Here is an 18506-nt window from a genome sequence, read left to right as displayed (position 1 = left end):
CACATGAAAGTTCTCTTTTTCTGGCCATTTTGAGAGTTTCATAGAACAAACAAATGTAATGCTCCAGATTCTCAGCTAGCTCAAAGGAAGATCAATTTTATAGCTTCTCAAATCAGCCAAACCATTTTCAGATGGGCTAACATACTTGTCCAAGGGTTTTCTAGGTTTTCTATGCATCCATTAGCCTTCTTATACAGTTAGCAAACACAATGTACCATTAAAACACTGGAGTGGTGGTTGTTGGAAATGGGCCTCTATACACAATACATGTCGATATTGCAATAAAAACAAGATGTTTGCAGCTAGAATAATCATTTACCACATTAACAATGTATAGAGTGTATTTCTGATTCATTTAATGTTAGCTTCATAAAAAAAAAATGTGCTTTTCTTTCAAAAATAATGACATTTTTAAATGAACCCAAACTTTTGAACGGTAGTGTACGTATGCAACTGTTTTGCATTCGGACAGCATATGGATGTTTAACATGCTTGTCTTAGGCTAAACACCTGTATAGAAATAACACAGTTATTTAACATTAATTAATATACTGTCTGAGGTTGCATGTGCATCACTTAAAACTCCTGCTCACAGGAGTATTATAAGTATACCAGAACCACTAACCTATACCAATCCACAGTATTTTATAGAGAAATTTACAGTATGCAAACAAGTAAAATTGCTCTTATGGTCTCCAGACCAATCTCCGGCTATCATTTCATCCAAGACAAAAAGCGAGACTTATCACTTGAGAATAGACCTTCCTGCTTACATTGCCGTCTTGCTCTGCACTATGATAGCCTTTGAGAGCAGTGGCGTGAGGTCAGTTGTATCTGTAGGTGGACATCTGGCTCATAGCTCAATGTCATGAAATTACCTTTTGATGGTTTGTGTAGACACTGTTTGATACTTTAGGCTTGGAATGTGATGTCCAATTTCATGTATTGCATAGAATAGATGACTACGTACCATTCTTTGTATCTGATAAGACCACTTAGCCAACACCATGAAGAGTGCTTCATGAGGGAATGTCCAGAGATTATGATGTATAGTGGCATATCGTATTGTAGCTCAGTCTTACATTGATCAATTCGGAAAGAAGGTTCGCACTACTGTGCAGTAGCATAATTGTGCTTGGAATGATGTAGTATAATAATCCAAGTTGATTAGAATGCTTTGTCACTGAAGATAAGAAACTTTAGAAATAGTTGAACATTAGTGCTTTATTAAGAAACTTTAGAAGTAGTTGTACATGAGTGCTTTCTTAAACCGACAAGTGAATAACAGATGTGAATTCCAACGTTTTGACCATTTTGTCTTTTTCAAGGATATCTGTGAGTGAGTCTGTCGGTGCCAGTGAAATCCGTGTGCATGCCCGCATTGTGGGGCATGCCTGTGGTAGAATGGTCGAAATGTTGGAGTTCACATCTGTTATTCACTTGTCGGTTTAATAAAGTGCCTAAGTTCAATTACTTCTAAAGTTTCTTATCTTCAGTGCTGAAGGGTTCTAATTAAGTCAGCGTTACATTGATTTGATAGTGGAACAAAACGAGTGATACAGACATTTCTTCACAATGTCCCAAGAGCCGTTTTTCAACACAACAATACCAAGCAGTATGTTGCTCATGCTGCTGTGAGCAGCCTGTGTGTCCTAAGCGTGCTACCCTGGCCTTGTCTTTCATCGAGTACACCATGGACATTATTGGTTGGCAATTGCAAAGGGAGCTGCAAGCAGGGGATCTTGATGATTTTTATCCCCAAATGCATTTAGTGTGGCAGAACATAACATAGACAACCATTAATAACCTCATTTGTAGCATGTTGAGGTGTGTAAGTGTGTGTATATCTGTGTATGGAGCTAATACTTGGTACTGAGGAAATCTAGATATTGTGAAAATTTTGTTTCCATTTTTTCACTATTCACATATCATTAACATGCCTATTCAAATAAAAGTAACAGGTCTATCGATCCTCTGATTTTCATAATTCCAGAACTTTTCCTTCTTGTTGTTGCAATTTTAATGCTGAAAAGTGTATTACTGCAACAGAAATTTGTGATAAATTGCACTAAACTGTGGATGCAATGCTATCCCAATTACTTTTAATCTGGGAAAAGTTGCCTTACTTTAAACAATTTTATCATGTTATAGAGAGAAAAGATAATGCCAAGTACCGAATCTGAATTTCTCAACTGATCCATACACATTTCTATTTCTAAATGCCATTTTTCATAAAGACTAGTGTTGAGCATTCCGATACTGTAATATCGGGTATCGGCCGATATTCGCGGTATCGGAATTCCGATACTTAATTCCGATACTTTTACAATATCGGATACCGGAATCGGAAGTTCCCATAATGCCTGCGCTCTGCAGTGTCTGTGAAGGATGACAAGTTGGATGGCAGCGCTCAGCTGAGATGCAGCCTGTCATCAGAATGCCATCCCAGCGGGGGAGAATTCTCCTGATTGTTTAAAAGCCGGCGGGCGGTATAAAGCCGCCGGCTTTTAAACAATCACACAGCCCCATACTGCTTCCCCGCAGCCTCCCACCCCGATCCTCCGCTCCCCTCGCCACCTCCCATCCCGATAGTAAGTTAGGACCGGGCGGGGAGCGCAGCTCCAAGGAGCGGGGAGTGAAGGACCCGGGCGGGGAAGCCGGCAGTGAAAAGACTTCACCGCCGGCTTTCCCGTTCTGTGCTGCGCTTTCCCGCCGGTTATTTCAAATGAACAGCTGAGGTATCAGGTGATGCCGATCAGCTGTTCATTTGAAGTAGCCGCGGTGCCCTCAGAGGGTTCATGTGAGTTCATGCTTGACTGCATGAACTCACATGAACTTTCCCACGGCCGCACAGGTCAGCCTCACCTCCCAGACCATCAGCCCGTCATGATTAGTGTGTGTGCGGAGTGTGTGTGCGGGGTGTGTGCGCGATGTTTGTGCGGGTGTGCGCGGTGTCTGTGCGATGTGTGCGGGTGTGCGCGGTGTCTGTGCGTGCAGGCAGACATAGGCCGATGTGACACTACTACTCCCATCGGCCTATGTCTGTCCCCCGTCCACTCCTGCCAGCAGGATCAGCTCGATGGGAGCAGTAGTTCCCATCAGACTGATCCTGCTATTTAAATTGCCCTACTGTGTCCCCAATAAATGTTAAATACATGTCATTGGTGGCCAGTGGTTACCTAAAAGAAATTAGTTCATACATTACCTGTCCCCGCCGATCGCGACCTAAAATAAAGTAAAAAATAAAAAACTACACCTATACTCACCAAGACACCTAATTCCCCGAAGCCATCGATCTCCTGTAATAAAATAAAAAATAATAAACCACAACCTTATCCTTACCCCTCCGTAGTAGTCCACGAGTGTCCCACGATGATCTCCAGTTTAGAGCAGCCACATAGAATGTGACCGCTCTGAACCGCTGCCGCCGCTAGAATGACGGGGCCGTAAGGGTTCACCAGAGTTAAGGCAGCGGTGCTCCGGTTAGCTCCTTTACGGCCCTGCTGTATCGTGAGAAATTCCCACGGTACAGCAGTGCCGTAAAGGAGGTCTCCGAAGCTGCGCTGCCTGAATGCACTCCGGTGACCTCAGTCAGTGGCTCCCGCTGCCGGGAGCGGACGTGTTCCCGGCAGCGTAAGCTTACAGCAGCCATGCACAGCTGTCACCATCTCCAGATGTGACAGCTGTGCATGGGAGATCAGCGCAGGAACGTGGACAGGTAACTATTATTTTTAGTAAACTAAGAATTAAATAAAATTGTGTGTTTTATTTCAAATAAATTATTTTTTTCTGGGTGTAGTGTGTTTTTTCTTTTTAACACTTTGTAGGTTAGTAATGGGGGTGTCTTATAGACGCCCATCATTACTAACCTGGGCTTCATGGCAGCTGGCGCTGACATGAACCCCACCACTATTACCCCCTGCCACCGCACCAGGGCAGCGTGGAAGAGCGAGGCTAAGTGCCAGAGTTGGCGCATCCTATGGATGCGCCATTTCTGGGGCGGCTGACGACTGGTGTTTCTAGCCTGGGAGGGGGCCAATATTCATGGCACCCTTCCTGGGCTATTAATATCAGCCCCCAGCTGTCTGCCTAGCCTTTGCTAGCTATTAAAATAGGGGGGACCCCACGTCATTTTTTTTGGGGGGGTCCCCCATTTTAATAGCTAGTAAAGGCTAGGTATTCAGCTGGGGGCTGATATTAGTAGCCTGGGAAGCTCCGTGGGTTTTACCCCCTTCCCAGGCTTCAAACATCTGCCCCAGCCGTCTGCTTAACCTCCGCTAGAGACTAAAATTATGGGGGATACCACGCTATATTTTTTTTAAATAAATCCATTATTTTAACACTAAATGACATTTGAGGAGTTAATAAAGATGCAGTCCCTAAATTATTATTTATTTTTTAATTAATTTTTCCCAAAACTTTTGACGTGGGCTTCGCCATATTTTTGTATGCCAGCCAGGTACAGCATCCAGCTTCTATGAACGCGCCATTTTCCGGGGCGGCTGCGGACTGCAATTTTCAGCGGGGGGCAGAAAGCTTGGGCCTCCCTGCGCTGCAGATTCCATCCCCCAGCTGCCTAGTTGCACCTGGCTGGACACAAAAATAGGGAGAAGCTCCACGTTTTTTTTTTTTTAATTATTTCATGAAATTCATGGAATAATTAAGAAAAAAAGGGCTTCCCTATATTGTTGTGTCCGGCCAGGTACAAATAGGCAGCTGGTGGTTGGGGGCAGCCCGTTCCTGCCTGCTGTACCTGGCTGGACCCAAATATAGTGCAAAGCCCCACGTCAATTTTTTTTTAATTATTTCAGGAAATTCATGAAATGATTAAAAAAAAATTATGTGGGGCTTCGCCCTATATTTGTGTCCAGTCAGGTACAGCAGGCAGGAACGGGCTGCCCCCAACCACCAGCTGCCTATTTGTACCTAGCCGGACACAACAATATAGGGAAGCCCTTTTTTTCTTAATTATTCCATGAATTTCATGAAATAATTAAAAAAAAAAATACGTGGGGCTTCGCCCTATTTTTGTGTCCAGCCAGGTACAACAAGGCAGCTGGGGGCTGGAATCCGCAGCGCAGGGAGGCCCAAGCTTTCTGGGCCCCACCCGCTGCAAATTGCAGTCCGCAGCCGCCCCGGAAAATGGCGCGTTCATAGAAGCGCCATCTTCTGGCGCTGTACCCAACTCATCCAGGGCCCTGGTGCGGTGGCTCACTGGGTAATAAAGGGGTTAAGGCCAGCTTGGCATTATCAGCTGGCCCTAAGCCCGAAATTCATGGGGTCACGCCAATATTAGACATGACCACCATGAATTTCTAGTAAAGTATTTAAAAAAAACACAGACACCCAGAAAAAAGTCCTTTAATTGAAATAAAGACACAATTCTTTATTGTTCTAAATTAAACCATACTTACAGTCACGCCCATTCCAGCTGAAGCCAACGATCTCCTGCAATAAAAGTAAAATAATAAAGCAACCTCATCCTTACCTTTCCATGGTTCCCAGGACAGCTTCAGCTCTGCTACATCGAGATGACAGGCTGGACCGCAGCAGAACGCTGCCATCCAGCCTGTCATCCCGCAGACACTGAGAAGCGCAGGCATGCTTGCGCTCCTCAGTGTCTCGCTGTGACGGCATCCAGATGAGCCGAGGTCATGTCCAATGAACTCAGCTCACCTCATGCACGTCACTGACAGCGTGGGAAAATTCTCCTGCACTCAGCGCTTCAGCGTGAGAATTTTCCCACGCTGTCAGTGACGTGCATGAGGTGCGCCGAGTTCATTGGACATGACCTCACCTCATGCACGTCACTGACAGCGTGGGAAAATTCTCACGCTGAAGCGCTGAGTGCAGGAGAATTCTCCCACGCTGTCAGTGACGTACATGAGGTGAGCCGAGTTCATTGTCGGCTCATCTGGATGCCGTCACAGCCAGACACTGAGGAGTGGAAGTATGCCTGCGCTTCTCAGTGTCTGCGGGATGACAGGCTGGATGGCAGCGTTCTGCTGCGGTCCAGCCTGTCATCTCGATGTAGCAGAGCTGGAGCCGTCGTGGGAGCCATGGAAAGGTAAGGATGAGGTTGCTTTATTATTTTTCTTTTATTGCAGGAGATCGTTGGCTTCAGCTGGAATGGGCGTGATGGTAAGTATGGTTTAATTTAGAACAATAAAGAATTGTGTGTTTATTTCAATTAAAGGACTTTTTTCTGGGTGTTTGTGTTTTTTTTAAATACTTTACTAGAAATTCATGGTGGTCATGTCTAATATTGGCGTGACCCCATGAATTTCGGGCTTAGGGCCAGCTGATAATGCCAAGCTGGCCTTAACCCCTTTATTACCCAGTGAGCCACCGCACCAGGGCCCTGGATGAGTTGGGTACAGCGCCAGAAGATGGCGCTTCTATGAACGCGCCATTTTCCGGGGCGGCTGCGGACTGCAATTTGCAGCGGGTGGGGCCCAGAAAGCTTGGGCCTCCCTGCGCTGCAGATTCCAGCCCCCAGCTGCCTAGTTGTACCTGGCTGGACACAAAAATAGGGCGAAGCTCCACGTTTTTTTTTTTTAAATTCATGAAATTCATGGAATAATTAAGAAAAAAAGGGCTTCCCTATATTGTTGTGTCCGGCTAGGTACAAATAGGCAGCTGGTGGTTGGGGGCAGCCCGTTCCTGCCTGCTGTACCTGACTGGACACAAATATAGGGCGAAGCCCCACATCAATTTTTTTTAATTATTTCATGAATTTCCTGAAATGATTTAAAAAAAATTGACGTGGGGCTTCGCACTATATTTGTGTCCAGCCAGGTACAGCAGGCAGGAACGGGCTGCCCCCAACCACCAGCTGCCTATTTGTACCTGGTTGGACACAACAATATAGGGAAGCCCTTTTTTTCTTAATTATTTCATGAATTTCATGAAATAATTAAAAAAAAAAAATAAGTGAAGCTTCTCCCTATTTTTGTGTCCAGCCAGGTACAACTAGGCAGCTGGGGGATGGAATCTGCAGCGCAGGGAGGCCCAAGCTTTCTGCCCCCCCCCCCCCTGCTGAAAATTGCAGTCCGCAGCCACCCCGGAAAATGGCGCGTTCATAGAAGCTGGATGCTGTACCTGGCTGGCATACAAAAATATGGCGAAGCCCACGTCAAAAGTTTTGGGAAAAATTAATTAAAAAATAAATAATAATTTAGGGACTGCATCTTTATTAACTCCTCAAATGTCATTTAGTGTTAAAATAAAGGATTTATTTTAAAAAAAATTGACGTGGGGCTTCGCCCTATATTTGTGTCCAGCCAGGTACAGCAGGCAGGAACAGGCTGCCCCCAACCACCAGCTGCCTATTTGTACCTGGCCGGACACAACAATATAGGGAAGCCCTTTTTTAAAAAAATTATTTCATGAAATAATTTAAAAAAAATTGACGTGGGGCTTCGCACTATATTTGTGTCCAGCCAGGTACAGCAGGCAGGAATGGGCTGCCCCCAACCACCAGCTGCCTATTTGTACCTGGTTGGACACAACAATATAGGGAAGGCCTTTTTTTCTTAATTATTCTATGAATTTCATGAAATAATTAAAAAAAAAAATGCGTGGGGCTTCGCCCTATTTTTGTGCCCAGCCAGATACAACTAGGCAACTGGGGGCTGGAATCCGCAGCGCAGGGAGACCCAAGCTTTCTGGGCCACCCCCGCTGCAAATTGCAGTCCGCAGCCGCCCCAGAAAATGGCGCGTTCATAGAAGCGCCATCTTCTGGCGCTGTACCCAACTCATCCAGGGCCCTGGTGCGGTGGCTCACTGGGTAATAAAGGGGTTAAGGCCAGCTTGGCATTATCAGCTGGCCCTAAGCCCGAAATTCATGGGGTCACGCCAATATTAGACATGACCACCATGAATTTCTAGTAAAGTATTTAAAAAAACACAACACCCAGAAAAAAGTCCTTTAATTGAAATAAACACACAATTCTTTATTGTTCTAAATTAAACCATACTTACCATCACGCCCATTCCAGCTGAAGCCAACGGTCTCCTGCAATAAAAGAAAAATAATAAAGCAACATCATCCTTACCTTTCCATGGCTCCCACGACAGCTTCAGCTCTGCTACATCGAGATGACAGGCTGGACCGCAGCAGAACGCTGCCATCCATCCTGTCATCCCGCAGACACTGAGAAGCGCAGGCATGCTTCCACTCCTCAGTGTCTGGCTGTGACGGCATAAAGATGAGCCGAGGTCATGTCCAATGAACTCAGCTCACCTCATGTACGTCACTGGCAGCGTGGGAAAATTCTCCTGCACTCAGCACTTCAGCGTGAGAATTTTCCCACGCTGTCAGTGACGTGCATGAGGTGAGCTGAGTTCATTGGACATGACCTCACCTCATGTATGTCACTGACAGCGTGGGAGAATTCTCACGCTGAAGCGCTGAGTGCAGGAGAATTTTCCCACGCTGTCAGTGACGTGCATGAGGTGCGCCGAGTACATTGGACATGACCTCGGCTCATCTGGATGCCGTCACAGCCAGACAATGCAGAGCGCAAGCATGCCTGCGCTTCTCAGTGTCTGCGGGATGACAGGCTGGATGGCAGCGTTCTGCTGCGGTCCAGCCTGTCATCTCGATGTAGCAGAGCTGAAGCTGTCGTGGGAACCATGGAAAGGTAAGGATGAGGTTGCTTTATTATTTTACTTTTATTGCAGGAGATCGTTGGCTTCAGCTGGAATGGGCGTGATGGTAAGTATGGTTTAATTTAGAACAATAAAGAATTGTGTCTTTATTTCAATTAAAGGACTTTATTCTGGGTGTTTGTGTTTTCTTTTAACTTTGACTATGGGGTTAGTAATGGGGGTGTCTTATAGACGCCTCTCCATTACTAACCTGGGCTTGATGTCAGCTGGCATTATAAGCTGACATCAACCCCAACCCTATTACCCCCTGCCACCGCACCAGGGCAGCGTGGAAGAGCGAGGCTAAGTGCCAGAATTGGCGCATCCTATGGATGCGCCATTTCTGGGGCGGCTGACGGCTGGTGTTTCTAGCCTGGGAGGGGGCCAATATTCATGGCTCCCTTCCTGGGCTATTAATATCAGCCCCCAGCTGTCTGCCTAGCCTTTGCTAGCTATTAAATTAGGGGGGACCCCACGTCATTTTTTGGGGGGGGTTCCCCCATTTTAATAGCTAGTAAAGGCTAGGTATTCAGCTGGGGGCTGATATTAGTAGCCTGGGAAGCTCCGTGGGTATTACCCCCTTCCCAGGCTTCAAACATTTGCCCCAGCTGTCTGCTTAACCTCCGCTAGAGCCTAAAATTAAGGGGAACCCCACGCCAATTTTTTTTTAAATAAATCCTTTATTTTAACACTAAATGACAAGTACAGTAAGCAACACTGTCACTGTACTTCATATATATGTGACTGACATGTTTCTATCTATCTAATCTATGTGTGATTCTCTATTCTTTCTATTCTAAATTGTCGGGTACAGATGCTGAATTGCCGGCCGGCTTTCTTAAAGAGACGGTGCATGAAAACACTATTATTTTTTTAAATAAATCCTTTACACTAAATGACAAGTACAGTAAGCAACACTGTCACTGTACTTCATATATATGTGACTGACATGTTTCTATCTATCTAATCTATGTGTGAAGCTCTATTCTGTCTGTTATAAATTGTCGGGTACCGCTGCTGAATTGCCGGCCGGCTTTCTTAAAGAGATGGTGCATGAAAACACTATTATTTTTTTATATAAATCCTTTACACTAAATGACAAGTACAGTAACCAACACTGTCACTGTACTTCATATATATGTGACTGACATGTTTCTATCTATCTAATCTATGTGTGAAGCTCTATTCTGTCTGTTATAAATTGTCGGGTACAGATGCTGAATTGCCGGCCGGCTTTTTTAAAGAGACGGTGCACGAAAACACTAATATTTTTTTTAATAAATCCTTTACACTAAATGACAAGTACAGTAAGCAACACTGTCACTGTACTTCATATATATGTGACTGACATGTTTATATCTATCTAATCTATGTGTGAAGCTCTATTCTTTCTGTTGTAAATTGTCGGGTACCGGTGTATGCCGCTGATGAATTGCCGGCTTTTCATGTCATTCTACATTATTCTTACTTGTTTTACTTCATGTAGAATTAACCTACAAGGAAAGAAAGGGTTTATTTTCATTCCGATATTTGTGTCCCATTGACTTGCATTGGTTTCCGGTATCGGAATCGGCGATATCCGATACTTTTTGGGTATCGGCCCGATCCAATCCGATACGATATTTCCTGATATCGGAAGGTATCGCTCAACACTACTCAACACTAATAAAGACACATATGAGAAAGTGGTAGTAGAACATTTTTTTAACATTAGATTTGCTTTTATTTCCAGATTATAAAAGTTTCTGCCAAACTGCTCTTTGGGTTAAAATTATGGAAAAAAATTACATTTGTGTCTCTATGTAGATTGTCATTTAGGCATCCAAATATCTGTATTATGAAAGATGCCTTATCAGTAATCATGACCTACAGCACAACATGCTTTTGAATGACTGTATTATAGCTAATTTAATTTCTTTGTTTCTCAAGCTATAAATTAATGGATTTAACATAGGTAATACCACCGTGTAAAACACAGTTGCCATATTTACATTATTTCTAAAGGATGGAGATTTTGGACTAAGATATACATAAAGAACTGTGCTGTATAATAATGTCACTGCAATGATATGGGAGGCACAAGTAGAATAGGCTTTTTGCCTTCCTTCTGGAGCTCTTATTTTTAGAATTGTTGTAAAAATGGACAGATATGACCCAAGTATGACCACAATAGAAGGCACGGTGATAAAAGAAGAAAACATGAATAGAACAAGTTCATTAATTGTCGTGTCTGTACAGGAGATACTTAATAATGGAGGGAAATCACAAACAAAATGATGAAGGACATTAGATGAACAAAAGGAAAGATGGAATGTGCAGCAAGTTTCTATTAGAGAATGAAGAAATCCAGTACTATAAGCTCCGAGCATTAACCCCAGGCAGGTCTTCTGCTGCATTATTAGATTATAGTTTAGTGGGTTACAGATCGCCACATAACGATCATAAGCCATAACAGCAAAAAGGATACATTCAGTACTCCCGAGTGCACAGAAAATGAACAGTTGTATGGCACAACCCAGATAAGAAATAGATGTCTTACTGAAATACAGGCCTACAAGCATCTTTGGAGCAATGTCTGAAGCATACACAATATCTATAACAGAGAGATTGCTCAGAAAAAAGTACATGGATGTATGGAACCTAATATTGTTACAGACAACATAAATGAGACCAATGTTCCCCAAAATAGAAACAACATAAATGATTAAAAACACAAAAAATAAGCACATATCTGGGTAAGGTCTATCAGAAAAGCCAATAAGGACAAACTCATTTATCGAGGAGCGGTTGTTGTCTTCAGAAATTCCCATTGAGATTTATTTAAGAAATTTCTGCAAAACAGAAATATATTTAATGTGGCATAAATACATTCTTTGTATTTAGATTATCTTTCTTACATTCACAATACATGCAATTTCAATGTAACTGATAACTATAGGTTCTATAACAGTAGGGCTTCCCTGGGAAAGGTTGATAAACCCCCCCCCCCAACAAAAAAAATTGCTAGATCCAATAATAATTCAACACAGTTCAAGCTGCATTAGCTGACAGTGAAACTCAAAATCTAAGCTGTAATCTGTAAGACTTTCTCCAGTTAGTTTATCCCTATTTTACATTAGTCTTCACAAACCAACACTTATGCCCATAATCTTAATGAACAACTGGTTGTCCTCATCTTTTTTTCTCTTTTTTGCTAATAACTTTGCTTCCTCTTGTCATCTGTCCCTCTTCTGAGCTTTAATACAATTGCAAACATTTTTTTAGCTGGTCCTAGAGGTTCTCCCTCTTTCCCTTGACTTCATCATATACTTAGAATTTACCATACAGTCTTCTATCCTCACCTTATTTTTAAGTTGCGCATACATTTTAGGAAAGTTGGCCAAACCAGCTATCTATTGTGTATGAGGTGGCCCTGACCTGAGAGCTGATTTTGTGAATCTCAACATGCTTAAAAAGGTCTTTGGAAACCCATCAAGTGAATATCAAAATCAATATTTTTTTTCTAATTGTATATTCTGAAAAAATTTCATAAACTCCTAAAAATGCCACAAAATTAGTTTCTTCTCACTACAGTAGAATTTTGTGCAAACACTCCTTAAACTGTTATTCCAATTTTGCCATTTATTTTTATAAATGTAACACTATACATTCAGTTCAAAGGTATGCCAGAATAAGCATTTGTGCAGTAATATTTTAAGCATACAATATCCATCTACTTTATTATAAATATCACATACTCTAGTTGTGAATAATGTGTATAACACGTGTATAATAACTTACTGTCACTTGAAAGTCTCATTATCGTACAAGGCAATGTGATTAAAATCATGAAGACAAGCTACTGCTTGTTGATTTATATACTCTTTTCCTTAAAGTGATTTGAGCTATACGTATTCTGTTCCTTAGCATTAATTAATCCCCATAGAATCAAAATATAAAGGGAATAAAGAATAGTTGAAGCTTTAATTATATGATCTTTCTATTTTACATAGGCTTCATTTATTTCAGAGTAAATATCAAATAGTGCCAGTGAATTTTTAGGCTATGTGCCCGCGATGCAGAAATGCTCCGGATTTTTCCAGAGCGTTTCGCATCTCCCTGGCAGAAAAAACGCCTGCGGATTTTACATGCGTTTTTTCAGCCAGGGACAAGCGTTTGTCACGCGTTTTGCACATGCGATTTAGCATGCGGGTTGTCAAGCGCTTTCCAAGTGATTTTAGCATCACTTGGAAAGTGCTTGACAACTTGGTTACACTATATAAAATCCATGCAACCGGCATGGATTTTATATAGTGTGACCAAGTTAGTTAAAAAAAAAGAATAGAAATGGTAAAAAATAAAAAAAAACATTATACTCACCTTCCGATGGCCCCCTGTCTCCTTATCCAATACGTCCGGTATCCCCGATGTCTTGCGGTGGTGTAAAAGGACCTTCCATGACGTCATTTAATCACGTGACAGGTCACGCGACCGCCGACGTCAGCGGTCGTGTGACCCGTCACATGACTAAATGATGTCATGGAAGGTCCTTTTAGACCATCGTGAGCCGCCGGGGAGCCAGGACGCATCACCAAGGAGACCGGGGGCCATCAGAAGGTGAGTATAATGTATTTTTTTATTTTTAATTATTTTTTTTTTACAGGTACTATGGTACCCAGGTCTGGAGGAGAGTCTCCTCTTCTCTAGACCCAGGTATTATCCGCACATTGAATCGCTTAATATCCGCATGTGCACATGTAGTCATGCAGATATTAAGCGATTCAATACAAGTCAATGGCGACGAAAACGCCACGATTGCGCAAAATAATTGGTAGCGCTGTGGATTTTTCCGCAATGATAATCCGTAGCGGAAATTTCCGCAGCATGTGCACAGCACATGCGGATTATCATTGGGGAATATTGCAGACCTTCTACCAAGCGTTTTTTAAGCGTTTCTGCGGAAATGCTTAAAAAACGCATAGTGGGCACACAGCCTTAAGAGTGCTGTTTTATTAATATTGTATACTGCAGATCTTTCGAAAAGAAAAGACATGCTACTTTGCTAAAATTATTGGGATTCATGTCCAGCTTGCCGGATTTCAATTCAAAAGATCCACTATGGAACAATGGTCATGGGGTATACTATTTTTTTTTTTATTGTTTATTATTTTGAATGGGGCGAAAGAGGGGTGATTTAAACTTTTATATTTTTTTATTTTTTTAATATTTTTAAAAACATTTTTTTTACTTTACATTAGCTTCAATAGTCCCCATGGGAGACTAGAAGCTGCGATTTTCTGATTGCCTCTGCTACACATGTTAACAGCCGCGGGTGGATCGCGATTCTAACCGCTGTTGTTAGCGGCACATGGCAGTTGATCAGATCAACTGTCATGTCCTCGGAAAGGTGAGGGCTCATTGCCGGAGAATGCACCAAAGGGAGAGCCCCGACATGTGCTGTACATGTACTGCATATGTCTGAAAGGGGTTAAGTCAGTTCTATAAAACAAAAAAAAAAGAAAACAAAATAATACCAAAAAATAATGTTGGATTATTCCTCCTTTGCATCTTTATTTATTTTACTCAGTTCTATAGTACCATTAATTCCACAGCATTTACAAACATTATTGGCACTGTCTCAATTGGGGCTCACAATCTAGATTCCCTATCAGTATGTGTTTGGAGTGTGGGAGGAAACCGGATTACCAGGAGGAAACCCAAACAAACACTGGGAGAAGATACAAACGAAGATGTTGTCCTTGGTGGGATTTGAACCGAGCGCTGCAGAGCTGCAGTGCTAGCCACTAAGCTACTGTGCTGCCTTGCCTCTTCTCCCTATACTGCCATGTCCACCTCCTCCTCTACCTGGACCTGTTCCTCCTGGTTCAAGATTCTTATTTTTTACTTCAGCACTACTTAGCGTAGGGTCAGGGCCCAGCTGTAGTGAGAGACAGTATTACATTTTGTGTGTGCGCAGTTTTCCAAAAACACTCTCTATGTGTACTCTGCACCCATGTCTGTTATCGTACCATGCGTAACAAAAAGTTTTTATAATCTTCAACTGTGTCAGTGGGAGTGATGGACATCTAAACATATTTTTCAACTCTTATGCAACCATGTCTGTGATAGTACTATGCCAAAAGATGCTGTGTGTATTCTTTAACCCACATCTGTGGGAGTACTTTGCCAAAAGCTGCTGTGTGTATTGTTTAACCCATATCTGTGGGAGTACTGTGCCTTTAAGCCACTGTGTGTACTCGGCAACCCTGCCTGTGGGTGTACCCCATTGTGTCGGGGTGAAATTTTTAATCAGCATTCTCAGGTAAAAGTGGAAACATACTCTGTGGATGAAATTTGTTATCAGCTTCTGTGGGATAAATGTGGAAACAGGCTTTGTGAGTGAAATTTTTAACTGGACTGACGGTATTAAGCCTCGCTGCGGACCACTAGTTTGATCCAAGATCATACTACCAGCTTTTCATCTGCGGCATTTGTAATGTATGCCACTGGAGCAGACATTTTGGAGCTGTGGGGGTACCGTACCCCATGCTCTGTGTGTGAAATTTGTAGATTGCTTCTGTAGGGTGTGACAAAGTCACTGGTAAAGTTCTGGAGGGGAGATATGTTTCCCTGAGGCTACTAGCCTCAGTGAATTAAAACCATTACGTTTCCTCCAGCATGATATGTGCAAGGAGTTACCATTTGTAAAAGGGAGTGATTTTTGTAAATGGCCATTGTGAAGGGCGGGAGGCCATTCACCATATCTCCACTTCAGTGTGTGGTTTGGTGTTTAAATAAACTGCCTGCTAAGGCATTCAGCATTCAGTAGGTCTGGAGCGAGGAAGTCCAGATCTGTTTATGTGGAGCTATCCTGAATCACGTGGAATTGCTGAACTCTGAGCAGGCGGATCCCTGCTACCACAAAGACTGTGCTTTTTGTATTACCATTTTGCTTTATTTTCCCTGCTTTTCCCAAAGGACCGTGTTTTCTTTTATGGACTCAGTGTTGGTTTATGCTGTATTATAATAAACCAACCAGAAGTTTTAAAGAGACGTCGTACCTGTGTCTACCTCCGTGTGCAGCTGAGTGAGCGATCTACCACAAGGGGTACTTTGCCCCATTGGACTTGCAGTAGAAAGCCTCAGTCTCTATGAGGGCACTGTTAAAATTTTAATGTTATTCATTTACTTTTTATTTTACCATGACTGCTATGGTGACAGAACCCCTTTAACTCATTTCCCTATCCACATTTATTTGAAGGGCAATTGTCCTGTGACTTGGATCAAATATTTACATATATTCATAATTATTTTGTGGTGCAGAAGCATAGTCCGCAAAAAGACACAGAGATGTGATCAGCTCCATAGAAAATAATGGATACGTGTTCTATCTGTTATAAAAACATGCATAGAATACATATTTGAAAATGGATGTCTGAATGAGGCTATAGGTCAGGGTGCACAGAAAACTCTTGTGTATCACCATCCCGGCTTTCTCAGGGATAGTGTGTCAACTGAAGGTAGAGGGGTTGTCTGGTCAAAACCAATAAGTCTACAGTCACTCTGTGTGACTGCAGACTTACGAATACCTCCAGCGCACACATTGTGTACTGTGGAGATTCGCCGATTTCAGACCCCCCGGCCAGTGGGCGTGGCTCACTCTCCATACACTTATATGGAGCAAGGTTGCGCCCTCTACTGTAGTCGGCCACACCACTAGATGGCCATGTCACTAGACGTGGAGTGGTCTCTGCTCAATACAAGTAAATAGAGCGAGGCTGTGCCCACAGGTCGTGGGTATGTATAACTCATACATACCATGTATAACTCATACATGCCTTCCTGTCCCGAGTCTGAAACCAGATAATCCCCGCAGCGCACAGTCTGAGCATTGGGGAGATTTATAACTCTGCACTCACACAGAGTGACTGCAGATTTATCCGTTTTAACCAAACAACCCCTTTAAATAATGGATATGGACATGGTAACAATTTACACAATTTTTACATCAAGCAAATAATAATCTGCTATGATTCTAACCTAGTATATATTGACCTTATGGTGAACTGTGCATTAAATCAGAGTTTACAAGCAGGTACAGCACAAGCCCTAGATTTCCGTCACATACAGCGTTTAAAACAATTACAGTGCAATGTACAAATTCCACTTTGCTTCAATTCCTTGTGACAATTTTCACTGTGGATTTAACCTTTTGCATTGCATTGGGTAAAGTACACTGCAAAATTTGCATGCAACACAGATCAGAGTAAGATATGTCTCAGGTTTTCTTTTCCAAAAAAAAGACAGATGAAAAAGCACATTCGCTTTAATAGGTCAATGATCAATTTGCAAAATAATGGTGTGACGACATCGCGTTTATTCTTTATTATGCCAGATGTATTATTCAGTAGGGCCAGGGACATGAGCTATTGTTCATATGAGACTGAACGCTGACTCTTATTGTAGGTAGAATTGATGTTTGCTGATTTGTTGAAAGCTTATTCATTATATATTATATCAGTCCTACAATTTTTCTTCTTAATAACCTCTGAGGACAAAAACACAGGTTAATTGAACAATCAATGTTTGATTACCCACTGTATCAGTCCATGCAGCTTGTGGTTCTGAAAACAATACAGAACAAAATATGCAGGTTAAATGAACACTCGAACAATGAGATATGACCTCCTCCCACCTCACCCAAACCTGTGGATAATGCCCTGAAGGACACCTGTGGGTATAAAAAGGGATCTCTGTCCTTCTACAGAGAGACTCTAGATGGCAGCAGCTGAGGCACCATGACTCCAACCGGACGAATACAGATTTGATCCACTGCTCATCACTGAACTTACAGAGACGTTTGGAGAACCCACTTTGGGACAATCAGGTCACCTGGCCAGATACCTCAATGGACTGCCAGCTTTCTAAGCTTGCCGCTACCTCCTCTCTATGGGTGCCTGCCAAAAACAGGGTGCCATTGGTAGTTGGCCCTTGAAGCCCCGAAGTTGCAGATGTTCTAATTCTCGGCGAGCCAGCGGAAGGGTGAGACTTATGTACTTGTGGGACTGCACTATATTTTGCTGACTGTTGGTGATCCAATAAATTATTACCCTAGTGTGTTACCCTCACCCTATGTTGTCTGAGTAGTATTCTGCCCATGTGAAAGGAATATGAGTACTGTGTAAGGAGTCAGTGGGATGAGCCCTGGTCCATGCGGTCTTTCTAAAGACAACCAGGCAAGTGGGCAAGAGCACCCTCTGACCCTCGTGTCTCCACAGATGGATAGCACACTTACCAAAAAATCTAAGTTGTGAAAGAGCCCTTATTGACAGAGAAGGGGGATGGGAGGAGGCCCTTAACCACTTATGGCATTAATATAGAAATAGAAATTTCTCTAACTCTCCACCATTATAGACTATTTATGAAAAATTCTGTTTCCATATCACCTATAAGTTACTGAATGAGGACCTAGAAAAACTCAAGATAATAATGTTCACTAATTCCTAAGATTTACTGACTGTGGTGAACAGTAATTACTAAAATGTAACTTTTATTAGGACATTAAAAATATTTTTATCACCGTACTTGTAAACAGTCTATCTACTCTAATCCTTATAACAGGGACATAGCAGATACTAACACCATTAAAATTGATCAAATAGTACAGAACCCTGTGTGGAACTCTGTGTTTGTCATTCATTTCACATCACGCGCAAAAGAGCTTATTATTGCTCTTAGTCAAAATATTATTGACGGTTGAGTGTTCTATTCCACTTTGTCTTCACTCATCAAATAACTGTAATTATAGCATATACACATATTCCTTTTTTCTAAAATAAGGGAATTTGTGCTATTCAGCCATCACCTAGTGACCT

At 42.4% G+C, this 18506-nt stretch overlaps 1 protein-coding gene across 1 annotated transcript; it reads right to left on the bottom strand.

The window, feature by feature from the left end:
• Positions 1-10511: 10511 nt before the first annotated feature.
• Positions 10512-11462, bottom strand: LOC141167280 (olfactory receptor 5D18-like). Its single transcript, XM_073654711.1, has one exon. The coding sequence runs from the start codon at positions 11460-11462 to the stop codon at positions 10512-10514; it is 951 nt and encodes a 316-aa protein (XP_073510812.1).
• Positions 11463-18506: the final 7044 nt, after the last annotated feature.

Source organism: Phyllobates terribilis, unplaced genomic scaffold (genome assembly GCF_046119375.1).
Source record: "Phyllobates terribilis strain yellow unplaced genomic scaffold, ASM4611937v1 Scaffold_11__3_contigs__length_659146591, whole genome shotgun sequence".
NCBI classification, from domain to species: domain Eukaryota; kingdom Metazoa; phylum Chordata; class Amphibia; order Anura; family Dendrobatidae; genus Phyllobates; species Phyllobates terribilis.
This window is presented reverse-complemented; position numbering and strand designations above follow the sequence as displayed.

Bases quoted from the DNA above. Each gene is read 5' to 3' on its own strand.
- LOC141167280 (XM_073654711.1), bottom strand. From the start codon at position 11,462: ATGGGAATTTCTGAAGACAACAACCGCTCCTCGATAAATGAGTTTGTC.